Source organism: Streptopelia decaocto, assembly GCF_964273445.1.
Source record: "Streptopelia decaocto genome assembly, chromosome: 6".
Taxonomy (NCBI): Eukaryota; Metazoa; Chordata; class Aves; order Columbiformes; family Columbidae; genus Streptopelia; species Streptopelia decaocto.
The window spans coordinates 36,835,532-36,849,181 of NC_138660.1; the positions used below are offsets into that span (position 1 = coordinate 36,835,532).

Sequence of the window (13,650 nt, forward strand, 5' to 3'; positions counted from 1 at the left end):
TTCTGGGTGGAACACAGGTTAATGCTGAAGCATAAGCAGCTCAAACAGAGCGTTAGGATACAACAAACAGAGGTTATACCCAAGTTCAGGATACTTGAACAGGAAGGTTTTCAGCCTTGTATGCAAAGGATGAGAAATTCAAATCACACCTAACCTTGGCACGAGTTGCAGAGGGGATCAGGCTGGCTGATCCTGTCTGGTGTGAGGATTTGTGAGTCTGCATGGAAGCCAACAGGCTCCAAACCGGCAGGTGTCCATTTTCAGTAAGAATCATGTCAAAACTTGCAGTGACTGGCAAAGTGACAGTGTTGGCCGGGAGCGGCCAAAACCTGAGCTGCCTGCTGCACTCTCAGTACATTTTTTTCAGGCTGGACCAGTCAGACAACACACTATCCTGCAAAACATGGTATTGCTCTGCCTTTTTCATTCAAATTTGAATTTAAAAAAAAAACAACAACAAACCCAAATTGATATAACAGGCCACTAGATTTGGTCAGTCAGAACATTGCTATGTTCTAGAAAATTAGAAACCCTTTGGTTATGTTCATAATCTTGTTTTGCAAAGATTAACATGGCAGTTTCTCCAGCAAATAAATAGATGTTGCAATATGGTGGAAGCCATAGGACTGGAAAAGACCCTTGGTTTGTCAAAATACTTTCCGTAATTTGTCGTTACAGTCAGATAAACCAAACAGAGTAAGTACAGGGCTTCTGGGGTAGTTCACAGATACCAACAACAAAACTTTGTCCTTTTTTTTTTTTAACTTTGGGTTGGAGATTTGCTGCTAGGAGTGTGTGTGCTTAATTTCAGTGCCATGCTGAATTAATGCCCTTTCAGATGGACTTGCTGTTTTTCAGTAAAAAAGATATTGTCTAAAAATAGAAAATGTGGTTATAAGTGACAAAAATTGGCAGGGAGGACTTGTTTAGATGCAGTTTTGGAATTGCTTTTATTTTTTTTTTCAACTCAATTCCAAGTTAAACATCCCTTTAAATGAATTAGAGCAATTACAGTATCCCTAGAATATCAGTGGAGAAAATGAAGCCATGAGTATGATTTTAATATTTCCTAAATTCTGAAGAAAGACTAAAAAGCCAGTTTAAGGAAATTTTAACATACAATGAAAACCATATTCCTGACCAAAGCAAAGAGCTATGATGAAAGTGCTGGAAAGCTTCTGATTATAATGGAATCAGTGTCCCAGGGTATAATGCAGCTCTACATTTAATATTGAGCTACTGAACCGTACTTCTCAGTCCAGCTCAACTCACTGGGTTCTCATCAAAGTCCTGTAATGACACTGTGCTCTGTTTAGATGCCAAGCAAGTCTTGAAATAGCTCCAGAGCTTTTTCAGCAGCTTCAGCTGAGAACAGACATTTGACTTTAGGAGGGCAGATAGTGCCTGGAGTTTGTGGCATACAAATCCTTCTGTACGGATACTGCCACACTTGTTAATAATCTTATGAACTTTTATAAACCTAATTAAAAGGCTCTTGCACACTTACGTACGAAGTCAAAGCAAAGCAAAAGCCTGTCCTTTGGGCTGCAAATCAATGTTGCCATTTTTTATTAATGATACATACACAACAAATTTAATTTGATGCCTGCTATTGTTTGCCTGTTTGTTTTTATTATGATATTGACTGGAGTCCCCATCATGTTACTTATAGTCTGTGCACGTTACTCTAAGCAGATTTTTTTTTTTCCTTCTGTGTATTGTTTAAGGTATTGACTTTGCCAAAGGGAAGAAAAAAGTGCATGCAGCCACTTAAGCACACAAGTAGTTATATCAATTTCTGTCCATTAAATATACATACACGCATAAATATACATGCACACAGTGGTTGCAGGCTGTTGCAGGCATGGAAGTAGGTGAGATTTGAAAACTGTATTTCAGAGACCCTTTTCAATGTAAATATTGTGTTTCTGGAAGCAGCTCTGGGCAGGAGGTTCCCGCAGCCTGTGTAGGGATGTTGGGGCTCAACGTGAGTGTTTAAATTATACTCTCTAAAGGCATTTGCAGATTTCTAGGCCATTTATTTAAATTCCTTAGAATTAACATTGTTTTCTAAAAAAGCATACTTTAAGGTCTTTTTTTCTTTCTAAAAACATCTTAATTCTGTTAATATTTTGGACTTTGAAAAATTGTTTCTAGTTATTGGGTTTTGGAGTGTTTCTTCTTTTACAACCCAGGCAGTCAGTTCCTGAATATGAGCAAGAGGGTTACTGAGTAGTTCACCTAAAGCAAACAAAGGTGTCAGCCAACCCAAAGGTGCAGCGATCATTTTGCTAAAGGTTTTGATACCGATTTTGATCAAAGCTCTAGGATATAGAGCATGTGTGGTTCCAGCACTTCCAAGTGAAACTTGAAGTTAAGTATTTCCAAGCGTTCAGTGATTGATTTCATTTAGAAGTATAAAAGTAAGTGTTAACTCATATGTGCTTTGTCTGTCTTTACCCTTCCAAACCTGCCTCTCATTTCTGCCATCTGTTCTGGTTCGATGGTGAGCTCTTCTGGAGGTGTCTCTCTCACACCATGTTGTGTCTCACCCCGGAAGATCGTGCACAGCAGAGAGTTACCTGTAGACAGACAGTTTTATCTGAACCATGGCATTGCCCCAGGGATTCCGCTCATGTCCTGCAGAGGCCTGGGATCTGCTCTCTGCTTTAGCTTGTGCAAAGTCATCCTTTCATGCGTCTTTAATACTTCACTGTGAATTTCTGTTCAATTTTAATAAAACTGATAAAAATGGCTACCTTTTTGTTTTCTACTTTTCAAACAAGTATCTCTAATAAACACAGTTGAGATAGGAATGTGCTTAAAATCAGTAAGTTGAAACAGAATTTGTTTTCCAAAGTGTTTTGGTTGTTTTTTTTTTTCCTTGGGTACCAGCATCTCATCCTAAATCATCCACTGTATAAGAAATTCAGAACAATTAAAAATGGACTGTTTGTAATGTGTTTGTTTCGTTGTTGTCTTTCAGTCTATCCGAGAAGTCACAGGCTATGTTTTGGTGGCTTTGAATCAATTTGAATATCTGCCATTGGAGAACCTGCGCATCGTTCGTGGGACCAAACTCTATGAAGAGCGATATGCTTTGGCAATATTTCTTAACTACAGAAAGGATGGTAACTTTGGACTCAGGGAACTTGGCTTGAAGAACTTGACGGGTAAGTGAAACTTGCATATGTGATGGATTAGTCACAAGAAAAAAAATGAGCTTGTTGAATATTTGCCCCGATGCCCTCGGTCATTTGCATTCTGCAAATAATAGCGGTACCATGAGAGACTGGCAGTTGTATGTTGTTTGAGAGTTTTATCAGTATCTCATTCTTTTTTTGGTTAACATCTGTACTTTTCTCAGAACTGATCAAAGGCTGTGTATGGAAGTCATGCCAAGAGCCTATTTGAAACAAAAATAGTTGTTGAAAGAGTAGATGAACTTTTTTCTTAGTTTTCATATCATGAGCATGTTGTTTTCCTAGTGATCCTTGCTTATTGCACGTGTGTTGCTTCAGGTGCTGCGTATTTTCTACCATGTTAGTTCAGTATTAGCATCCTGCCTGCTGGCTGTCACCATTGCTGCTGCACTGGGAGTGCGGGAAAGGAAGAGGGTGGGAAGGAGAGACTGTATCTTTGGTGTATTTAATTTTAGGACTCCCTGTTCTAAGCAAAAAAAATGCTTGGTATATAGTGAGAAAAGTGTGTATTTTCTTGAGACACAAATGTAAGCCAAGTCCATGGGTTTGTGTTCATCTGTAAATTCAAGGCTGGATCATGATGTGGAGTAGATGAACATTTCATTTCTCCCAGCTGGGAGTCTACAGTCAGTGGTTTGAGAGATTAAAAGTTGGCTAAATATCACTGGACTGTAACTTAATAAAGTGCAGACAGTGAAAAATTCTTTTTAGGGAGTTCACTGGAAGTATTTTATTTATACCTGATTCCTCATCAGCTATGATCATTTCTATCCTAAGCTTTGGTGATTGTGAAATGGCTGTATTTCTGCTAGTGGCTAAACGCTGACTGAAAATCACTGACCTGAGCTGAATGTGGAGTTCGAATGTGAGTACAGAGAGGTGGGAGCCCTCTGAACTATATTTAGGCACTCTTCACTCTCTGCTTTCTGTGTGTCGCAGTACTCAGAGCTGCACACAAGCGCTTACAGCTCCCTGTTCTTCAGGCCTCGTGGGGCTGTACAGTTAAACTTTCACATACAGGAGGGAAAAGGAAGCTTGAAATATTTTAGAAAATAAAACGGTTTGGGTTGACTTTTTCTGGTCATATTTTTAATTATTTTTTTTAATTTTTATTTTTTTTTTACTGGGACAATCATGCTGAGATCAGAGTACTTCCCAAGGTCTCTAAATCCCTGCCATCTACTACTCTTCTCTCTATCACTGTCATAACTCAATCTACTCCTTCTGTTCCCGTATTTTTTCCCGTCTTCCTCATTTAGGATGTTCATTGTGACTTTCTTTCTTCCACATAATACCAAGCCATAGCACCAGGTAATACTAGTAGTGTCTGATTCTTTGTCTACTTTTTCTTGTCTGTGGGTCTCAAAATGCTTTGTAAAAGACACTAAGCTGGGTGAAACTGAAACAGACAGGTGGTGTGAGGCCAAGCCCAGAGGAAGACGGGAACCCTTTCCTTTTGAATCTCAGGTGGTGGTTCTGCCAGGAGGCAATGGTTGTACTTTCAGTACTTGTTTAGCTGTGGCTTTGCTGCTTGGTAAGGTAAAAAAACATATCTTGTAGGCTGTGGCTCAAGATTTTCCTCTTGAACCAGCTACATTGTGGCAACAGGAGGTTCCTGTGACTCCACAGATTCTCTCTGGAAGCTGGTTTTATGTGATAGGCACAGCACCAAAAGAAGTGGCATAAGAAATCCTGCCTTAGCTCAGCCTCTGAATCTTTCCTAATGTGAGATCACCACAGCCATTTCATCTGATTTAGGTGTTTACAAAGGCCTCCAATGGGATTATTTGGCTCAAAATGCGTTGGAAGAAAAGTGCCCTAATAACACTAGCTTGTCTCCACTGACTACATATAATAATAGCTTCTGGGTGCTGAATGTGAGCCAGTGTGTGCTTCAAAATACTCTTAATATTTTCTAGATAGAGTATGCCAGGGCCTCATGAGTCTCTTCAGCAGCTGTTCTTTGACTGTTTTGTATACTGGTTAAGATGCACCTGGCTGTTTTAACCTACAACCTGCTTCTTGTTGCAAATGCTTTCCTTGGAGCATATTAATTTATTTCCCTAATATATCCTTAGCATTAGTGGCTGCATAAACTAACAGGTGGATGTGTGGAAGTCAGTGATGTTGCAAGGCTGTGATAGATCACCTGTCTGAATCTGTCTTGTGTTGACCAACTGCTCCATATTTACAGCAGAAAAAAACAGTGGTTTGTTATTAAATTTAAGGTGAAGCAGCCCCTGTGAGCTTGCATCCTTCTAGTCCACTGCAGATCTCAAGAGATTGGCTTTGAATGGTGCATCTCTTCCACTTGAGTAAAATATAAACATAACTCTTGCCTTGCATGTGAAGAACTGTCTTTCCAGGGCTTATGCATTGTTCAAAGAGGGTTGGGAAGTTCTGTTCTTATTTGTGCAGTGCTGGATGATGGGTTCCTGGGGGCATTTCTGCCCAATACTGCACGATACACAAATACAAACACTAGTCCCTGTGTTAAATAAATGAAGAAGCTGCTCTCACATGCAGGTTATCCTCAGACTTAACCAGAGACAGGGTTTTGGCCTCCTGTGCAGTACCATTGCATTATTTTCAGTGTGTTGTTAACAGCTGTGGTTTTATTGCCAGATATGCCTGTCAAGTTTTCATATTTAAATGTAACTTTAAATGCTTGAATTTTCTTGCTTGCACTATAAAAAAAAATGACAGCATAAAGGCAGTAAGTTTTATCTCACACAGAAAACATGATCCAGTTCTCAGTCATGGTGTCTGTCAAACCATAAGGGAGTTTTTTGCAGTGCAGGCCAGGACTGTGTCCTAAAATTCATGTGATACTTGCAAAAAATCTTACCTAGTATAATCCTTTGCTCACTTGTTATAAAAACTTCATCAGTTGTTCCACAAAAGCATCAAAAACAGACATTACATTAATGAAGCAGATTCTGTCATCTCAGCTGGACTCATCTCAGCTTGCAGATTCAGCTGCCAAGTAGTCTTAGAGTAGAAAGGAAGGTTTGACATACTGAACCTACTATTCAGCATGAGATTAGCAGAATAACTGATGCTGAGGCAGAAAATATGCCACCTTTTTCCTTTCATTGCCTATGAGCTAGTGCAAATCATTCCTGTCTTCCCCAGGTAGCCAGGCAGTCAACCTTAACTTATCCAATGAAAAGGCATAATCATTGTTCACACTTTGAGTACTCCAAATATAGAGAATACCTGATGGCTGTGTTTCATTACAGCGTTTATCTTCATGAGTGGGGAAAGAGGGATAACTCACAAGTGCCAAAACCACTTATGAAGTATCCCATATTTTCCTCTGAGGGAAGATGAATAAGAGAGAACTACAGCAAATGGTGCATCTTTGAGCAGTGATAACCTCATCTTCCTTATTGGCCTTGGGGACAGAGGCTCCCCACATGTCTGTGCAACCCTTGAATTCCTTTAATATATAAGGATTAAAAGGATTTAGCAGTGATTAGTTCAGTAACACAAAAAGCAACAACATCTGTAGTTTCTTATTTGCTTGTTTTTCCGAAATGCAGATAAATGGTAAATTAAAATAACTGAAGTTCAAGTGACAATTGCATATTGTAGCTGAAAAGATTTGGTTAGTGTTAGCCAGAGGAAGGAGATATACTTTGATGGGCAGGAGAATCATAGGAAAAGGACTGTTTTCACTCTCTGTAGAAAGTGATCAATTTTAAATTTCCCCTTCTACAGATTTTTGTCATAGGTTTGATTTTTTAAAGTTTTGATTAAATTTGTTTTTACTTGTTCTGTAAAACAAAATTCTAAAGTCCTGCGATCATTTCTTTAATATTTTCAACATTCTTTTTTCCCCTACAAGAAATAAAAACTGCTAGGGGGTGCTTGGGTAGGGGAATGGCATCTTTTATGAAAAAGGTTGTTTTTCTACCAGTTGCTTGTGTTTTGGGGTTTTGTTTGTTTGTTGGTGGTTTTTTGTTTGTTTTTAACAAGGACTCCTCGCTTACTGTAATTATACTGCAGCTCATTCAGGGAAGGGAAGGGCATGGGAGGAGTCAGATTTTCTTTCAGCTTTGTTCACTGTGCATGTGACCTACAACTCTCTTGGAAATCTTATTTGGATGCCTGCAAAGGGCCTGAGCTCCTTCAGCACTGTGTGACTTCACATTTTCGTGGCAGGGATTAAGGCCACCTCCTTTTTATTGCCTTGATCACAAAGCCCTCAGCCTATGTCATCAAGACCTTTCCTTGGACATCATGTAAGTCACTGCTGAGTTCACGATGTTTAGAGATGCGAATGCCTGTGTGCGACACTGGGCCTGAGCGGATGAGACTGGGCTGTGCTGATTGTGGCACATTCCTTAATCACTGCGGCTTTGTACTAGTGAGGGGAGCGGGGAAGAAAGCAATATGTAACTTGCCTTAGGCTTCCTATGCAACAGGTGGGCAAGGCAGCACATCTCTAACCTCAGTGAGGTGTTGCTAGGATACATGGAGGAATGAGGAATTTGTTTAAAAAAATCCCTTTGGGTACCCTGTGTGTGCAGAGCTGCTGCAGGAGTTCCCTGCCCTGTAGAAGAAAATGCAGGGGCTCTGTGACTACCCTGTCTTCTTTCCCTGTATCCTTAGAGCTGCACTGACCACAGAGGGCATTCGTATCCCAGCACATCTTTGCTGACTGACTGGTGGGTAGGAGAAAAGGGAGGAAAACCTCGAGCATGGCTGTGCTTCCCTTGGGAAAGGAGGGCTCTTCTGTGAGGTGGCACAGACCTTGGGCACAGTGCAGGACCTGCCCTGGTTTCCCCTTGCTCACCTCATGCCTGCGGAGCGAAGGGCCAAGACTTGGGGCTGCCCCTGTGCTCATAAATGCAAGTGTGCCTGCTAGCGCATTGCTGTCTCCTTGCCCCCAGGACACTGTTAGACTGTTTCCTGGAAAAAAAAAAAAAAAAAAAAAAAAGCCTTATTCCAGCTACTGCTCTCCTCAGACATAGTAGGCGTGATTTGACAGCCAGGAACATCCAGAGACCGATCTCTGCTGGCAGTCGGTGCACAGCCACCCTGTGCTGAGCACGGATGCCATTACCAGTGCGGATCCAACCCTGCCAGTTGGCATCAGTGCCTGGGAACGCTTCCAGGCACTCCTGGGCTCACGGCTGCAGATGTGGCCCCGAGGAATCCCAGATAAGGGACCTGCAGGCTGAGGAGCAACTGCCTTGAGCTAGAAGAAAATTGCTCACAGGTGGTATCAAGGCAAATAGGTATATTGTATAGGGCCAGAAATAAAAACAGATTTTAAGCCCCATGAGATCAATACTTATGAGTTTATTATGATCAGTAACAAGAGTGGGACATTGTTTTTAAATTTCAGTAAGGCTAGGATTTTGCACAGGCTTTGGATATGCTTTTGTCATGCTAAATGGCATAACTAATGTCTGGGATTCTTTGCAACTTGTTGATCAACAATTTATGCTTAATTTCAAAGCACTTTACTGTTCTCAGTTCTGTCTCTAGTGTTAGAAATGCACAACCTTGTTTAGAATGATTATGACAAGAGATTAAACTAAAAGCTCATCATAATAATGATGTCTTGGTAAATGTTCTTAACTGGAAATTCAAAGCATCCCACAGAAAGTTGTTTGCTGATGTCCCCCTGCCCCCCAATATTTTCATGTGAGCTCCAAAATGCATATAGTGGATTTCAAATGGTCCAAACTAGTTTATTGACAGGAATACACAGAATGTTTGATGTAAGTCTCCAATGTCACGCAGCAGGATAACTTCACATCATGCAACTTCTGTAAGAAAACAGGGCTTGAAATCATGGGGAGGAGAAACTAGGCCAAATCCTTAGCTGGTGTAAATTGTCTTACTTGCTTTGATTTCCTAATGAACTGAAATTTAAATTGCCCTTTACTTTCTTCAGTAGATAATTTAATTCATGCTTTAATTTATAAGTTGACTAGTGCCAAACTCCTACTTAAGCCCTTTTAGGGATATTTTGCTGAGGGTGCTCTGTGAGGATTAATACCAGCTGATGATAACTGACTGAAGGCATGTCTGCACCGTGTAGCAGGGCTCTGTACAGGGACCCTTGAGCTAGCATTGAGCAGAGCTAGCTTTAGAAATAGTGTTTATCACACCACTTGGGTCCTTTGCTTGGGCTAAATAACCCAGCAAGGTGGACATGGCAGATTGCTCCTGTGTAACTATGGTCTCTGCAAACAGGAACACATTTTCCTGGGCTTTCAGGGTCTTGATTGTATGGCTGCTGGGTAAAAAAGGGGAGTGGACTGGGAGGAAGGACTGGGGTCAAGAGCAGATAGACAAAATCCTTCCTAGCCCTTTGGTGTAACCTACGCCTCTGCTGGTTTCTGTGGTGAATCACTATTTCTACAACAGAGCCAATAATGCTTTCCTACTTTAATTAGGCTTGTTTTGAGAGTTTGGTATGAAAATGCTGCTCAGGGAGGATCTGGTGTGATGTGGAATTTAACACTGATAAATGTTAGTTTAAATGTCATTATAAAATATATCCAGATATGCTGCTATTGTCACCTGATAATGCCATGTAAAATAATAATACAATTTGTTCACTTTTTCTTGACAGTTTTTCCTTTCCACCTCTCTGCAATAGTTGTCTCTATGTGTGCATTTTTCAATTATGAAGTAAGAAATTCTCCATGTTCTGGAGGTGTGAAACACCCTTTAGCTTTTGAGAAATATAGGCAATCAAGATAAATCCAGTAATACTGAAGCCTTCTAGTAATGGAGTAGCTTTGCCTGACTTCAGTGACTCAAGAGCTTTAGCAGCACAGGGATTTCTCTGGCCACACGCTTCACAGGGAGTTAAACATCTGAACCAAGTAATCCCTCCATTTCAATCATGCGGGTCAGGAATGGGTGGCATTTCAAAACATTCAACTTTGGCAGACAGATCTGTGTTGAGCTACACTATAACTTAAGTAAAATGCAATAGGCATTACAAGTGGGAAAGAAATAATGCTGTTTGTAGCAATAGCAGTGCTGAAAAAATATATCCCAGCTCCCTACCTGTTAGGAGAGGAAACAAAGAGCTGGGTTGTTCTCCACAGCCCAGGCCAAGGTCTGGTCTTGACTAGGTATTTTAGAGATTAAAATCCTTGTTACTCCAGTAGTACATCTTCTTCAGTTAGGGTGAATGAAAGAAGCATTAATGTCAGTGGTTTTTTTTTCCTCTCTCTTTTTTTTTTTTTAATTTTACCTCTTTCTATCTACAGTCTTCTGAATTCATTGATTTTCTTATTTTCTTGTGTCAGCATACAGCTGACAAGGAATTTGGTGCTTTTGTAAAATAGTGTCTTGTGCTACATGGGGAATGAAACCTATCAGCACTCTCTAGCAAAAGGCAGGTTACCGAGCAAGGTAATTTCAATTGCCATGGGGCGGTGGGCTCTCTCCATCGCTCACGACGGGGATATGAGCTGTGAGCGGCTGGTGGGGCAGAGGGACCAGCCTCCAGCAGTGGGGGGTGCTGATGTCTAGGGCCCAAAATGGCATGAAACTCTGGGGATCAGGTGTCAAGTTCGGCTCCTTTACTTAAAGATCAGCAAAGCTCAGCAAAGACATTTGTAGCTTCGCAGCCTATGTCTGCAAGGCAGCATATGCTTACAGACCTCGATTTAAACCCAAACCCTAGAGTGAGCTTTTCTTGCCCAGCCTAGAGGAGTAAGGGCTTAGGACACCAGTCACTGCAAACACAAAAGTCCCACTGAGTTCAAAGAAGGGTGGATCAGACTCCTAGTTATACACAGTGGAAATAATCGGTGTTCTTAGGATATTTTCAGGCCTGTTCATTTCCATGTCAATTGCGGCTGAGGGAAATTCCCTAGAAACTCTCTGTGGAGGGACTGGAGAGGCAATGAACCAAAAAGTGTTTCATTCACTACATCTAGCTCCAAGGAAGCCCCTGCAGACAGAGGGGCCAGAGAAGCCCTGCCAAAGACTTGGCACAGGGGCGAGACTGTCACATAGCCTTCACTGCCTGCAGGCTGATAGAGGCAAGTGCTCCCACCTTCCACTCGGGCAGCTCCATCCCAGGCTGCTTGTTCCTTGCCTGCACACAAACCTGTTTCTTGCAGCATTGCAAGTCTCATCCTGGCCAGCACTGGGACTAGTCTCGTCAAAACCAACACAGGGCGGTTTTAACTTGGATGGGTCTACAGCAGCCTCGAGATGTGTGGCAGTGCATGGCCAAGAGTGAGCAGCAGTTCATGAAGAGTTTATCTGAAACAAGTTTTGTATGTTGGGATGTGAAAGGGAAATGCTGCTGTTATGAGGATGCATTGTGTTTTAGTCTGTGAAAGAAGTTCCAACAGATTGAACCTTTCTGCAGCTTGACAGGTCCTGCCTGCAGTTTCCAAGGTGAGGAAAACTCTTTTGTTAGCTTACCCACATTGAATACTGATTCTGAATTTGCACACAGATAACAGCAGTTCCTGATGAGGAGCAAGGAGTTTACCATCAGGAGCTTTCCTTATGTATCTATGAGAAGTACAAGGGACTGACAATTACAGTTGTCTCCAGAGATGCTACCTGGCCTGGCTCATTTGCCATCTCCGCCCAGCCCCACGAGAGTGGATGTGATGATAGAGACGACTGCAAGGGCAGCAGTTCAGGGCAGCTGAGTGTGCGGTGACCGTGAGTGTGCTTTGTAAACACTGAAACACGCAGCCACCTGCCCTGCATCTCTGCAAAGCACTGAGGCAAACACAGAGATAGGCAGGAAAAGGTAACCTTGAGGGGAACATAATAATAGAAATGCAGACCTGTACAAGAAGGGAAATCATCGTGTGAACAGAGGTAAGAAAGTGGGAGACATGCAAGTATGTGCCCCACAATCTAATGTTGAAGCAGAAGGATTCACCTTGAACTGTGACTGCATTACAGACGAAGGAGCAGACAGGCTGGAGTTCGTCTTGATACAGAACTGCTGGAGTTCTCTGGAACTCAAGACTCCCCGGTCAGTCCCACCTAGCTTCTCAAGAGCCACTTTCCATATAAAATGAACATTGATTGGTCTGAAGTGACAGTGAGAGGCTATTGGAGCAGGAGGCAGGTAATGCATGTGGACATAGAGCTGTTCGTGAGCTGTAGGAGCCTTTTGTGCATCACTAGGACCATGCCTGCGGGCATGGAGGGGGGAACAAAGGTATCAGATGAGGAGAACAGACTGGAGGCCTTTTTCTTTGATGTCTGGAAATCGCTCAAGGGGCTGTCTTCTCTGAAAGCCCTTTGCCTTCCTTTTTTTTTCTTTTTTTCTCCCCTCCCCACCTCATTGGTGAAACTTTCATAGATGTACTTTTATTTCTTTAAGGCTTAAAAGTGAGAGGGCATCCATCTGGCCAGCCATAATACACCACCATGCTTGTGCTGGAGTTTCCACAGGAGCTGCCTTCTGCTTCTGCCCATCAGAAGCAGCATAGCCATGTGCTTTGGGTTTGAAACTGCGGGGACTCCCAACATGGGGGCACAGAGGAAGGGCAGCATCACAGACGACTCTGTCTGCTGAGCTGGAGAGAGGAGATTGTGGTAGTGTGTTTTAACTGGTCAGCTGGGCACAAGTTCAGATTGATGCTAAAGGCTGTGAAAACTTTGGGAGCTGGTTCCATCACAGTGAAGGGGCTGTAGAGTCAGTCGGCTTTGAAAATGGCTCTTGGGCACAGGTACCTGAGGGCAGGATGCAGAAGTTGGATTTTACATGGAGAGGTTCTAGATGTTCTTGCCAAGACTATTGCACATGATGAGAGAAGCTCATCTGCTCCAATGTCCTGTGTGTAGACTTCGGTTAGAGCTAGTAGCAGATTTTTTGAGCACTTTTTAAAAATTGAAAACTGTCTGATAGGTAAGTTTTCTGTGAGAAAGGAGCAGTTTAAACAAGGGGGAAGTGCTAAAATTGTTAGGTACCATCTTTCCCAGAGTTGATTGCCAATTTTCCCGCATGTTTGATCGATAGTTATGACCTACATTCTGGGCAAGTCAGACATCGACCAGCATGGGCAGGATGTCTGGAGACTGGCATGTCATAGTGTTGGTGCTCTCTGCCATCCTCACTAGGACTGAGCAGGAATTGTGTTTTGTTTGGAGATGGTGATTCTATGCTCCCTATATTTTTTTCTCAAGAAGTAAGCACGCTGCGGGCTCTTTTTACAGACCAAAGTGCTCTTTCTTTATTTCTTTAACAGGAGATGTATGCTACCCTTCAGTTAGAAGGCAAAGCCCTGCCACTGCTCACAGACACAGGAAAATGCAGCCAGGCAGCGTGGGCTCGTGCTGACGGCTCATGCCATCGGTGCAGCTCTCTGAGCCCCAGCTTGGGGCTGTGTGGGGGAAGCAGCAAAGGTGGTCAAAATTGGAAAGGATTATTTGTTTTTTTAAACACTCCAAGTACAAGATGAACTGGGCAGATCAGGACTTGAGTCTC

The 13,650-nt window shown here is 42.3% G+C and overlaps 1 protein-coding gene across 4 annotated transcripts in view; it reads left to right on the top strand.

The window, feature by feature from the left end:
• Positions 1 to 13,650, top strand: part of ERBB4 (erb-b2 receptor tyrosine kinase 4) — a gene marked incomplete at its 3' end in the record, with an annotated part of 614,339 nt that overhangs the window by 329,665 nt on the left and 271,024 nt on the right. For all 4 annotated transcript variants that reach the window (XM_082056775.1, XM_082056772.1, XM_082056773.1 and 1 more), the window contains exon 3: positions 2,987 to 3,173. In XM_082056775.1, the coding sequence (XP_081912901.1) occupies positions 2,987 to 3,173 (187 nt within the window). The remainder of the gene's footprint in view (positions 1 to 2,986; positions 3,174 to 13,650) is intronic.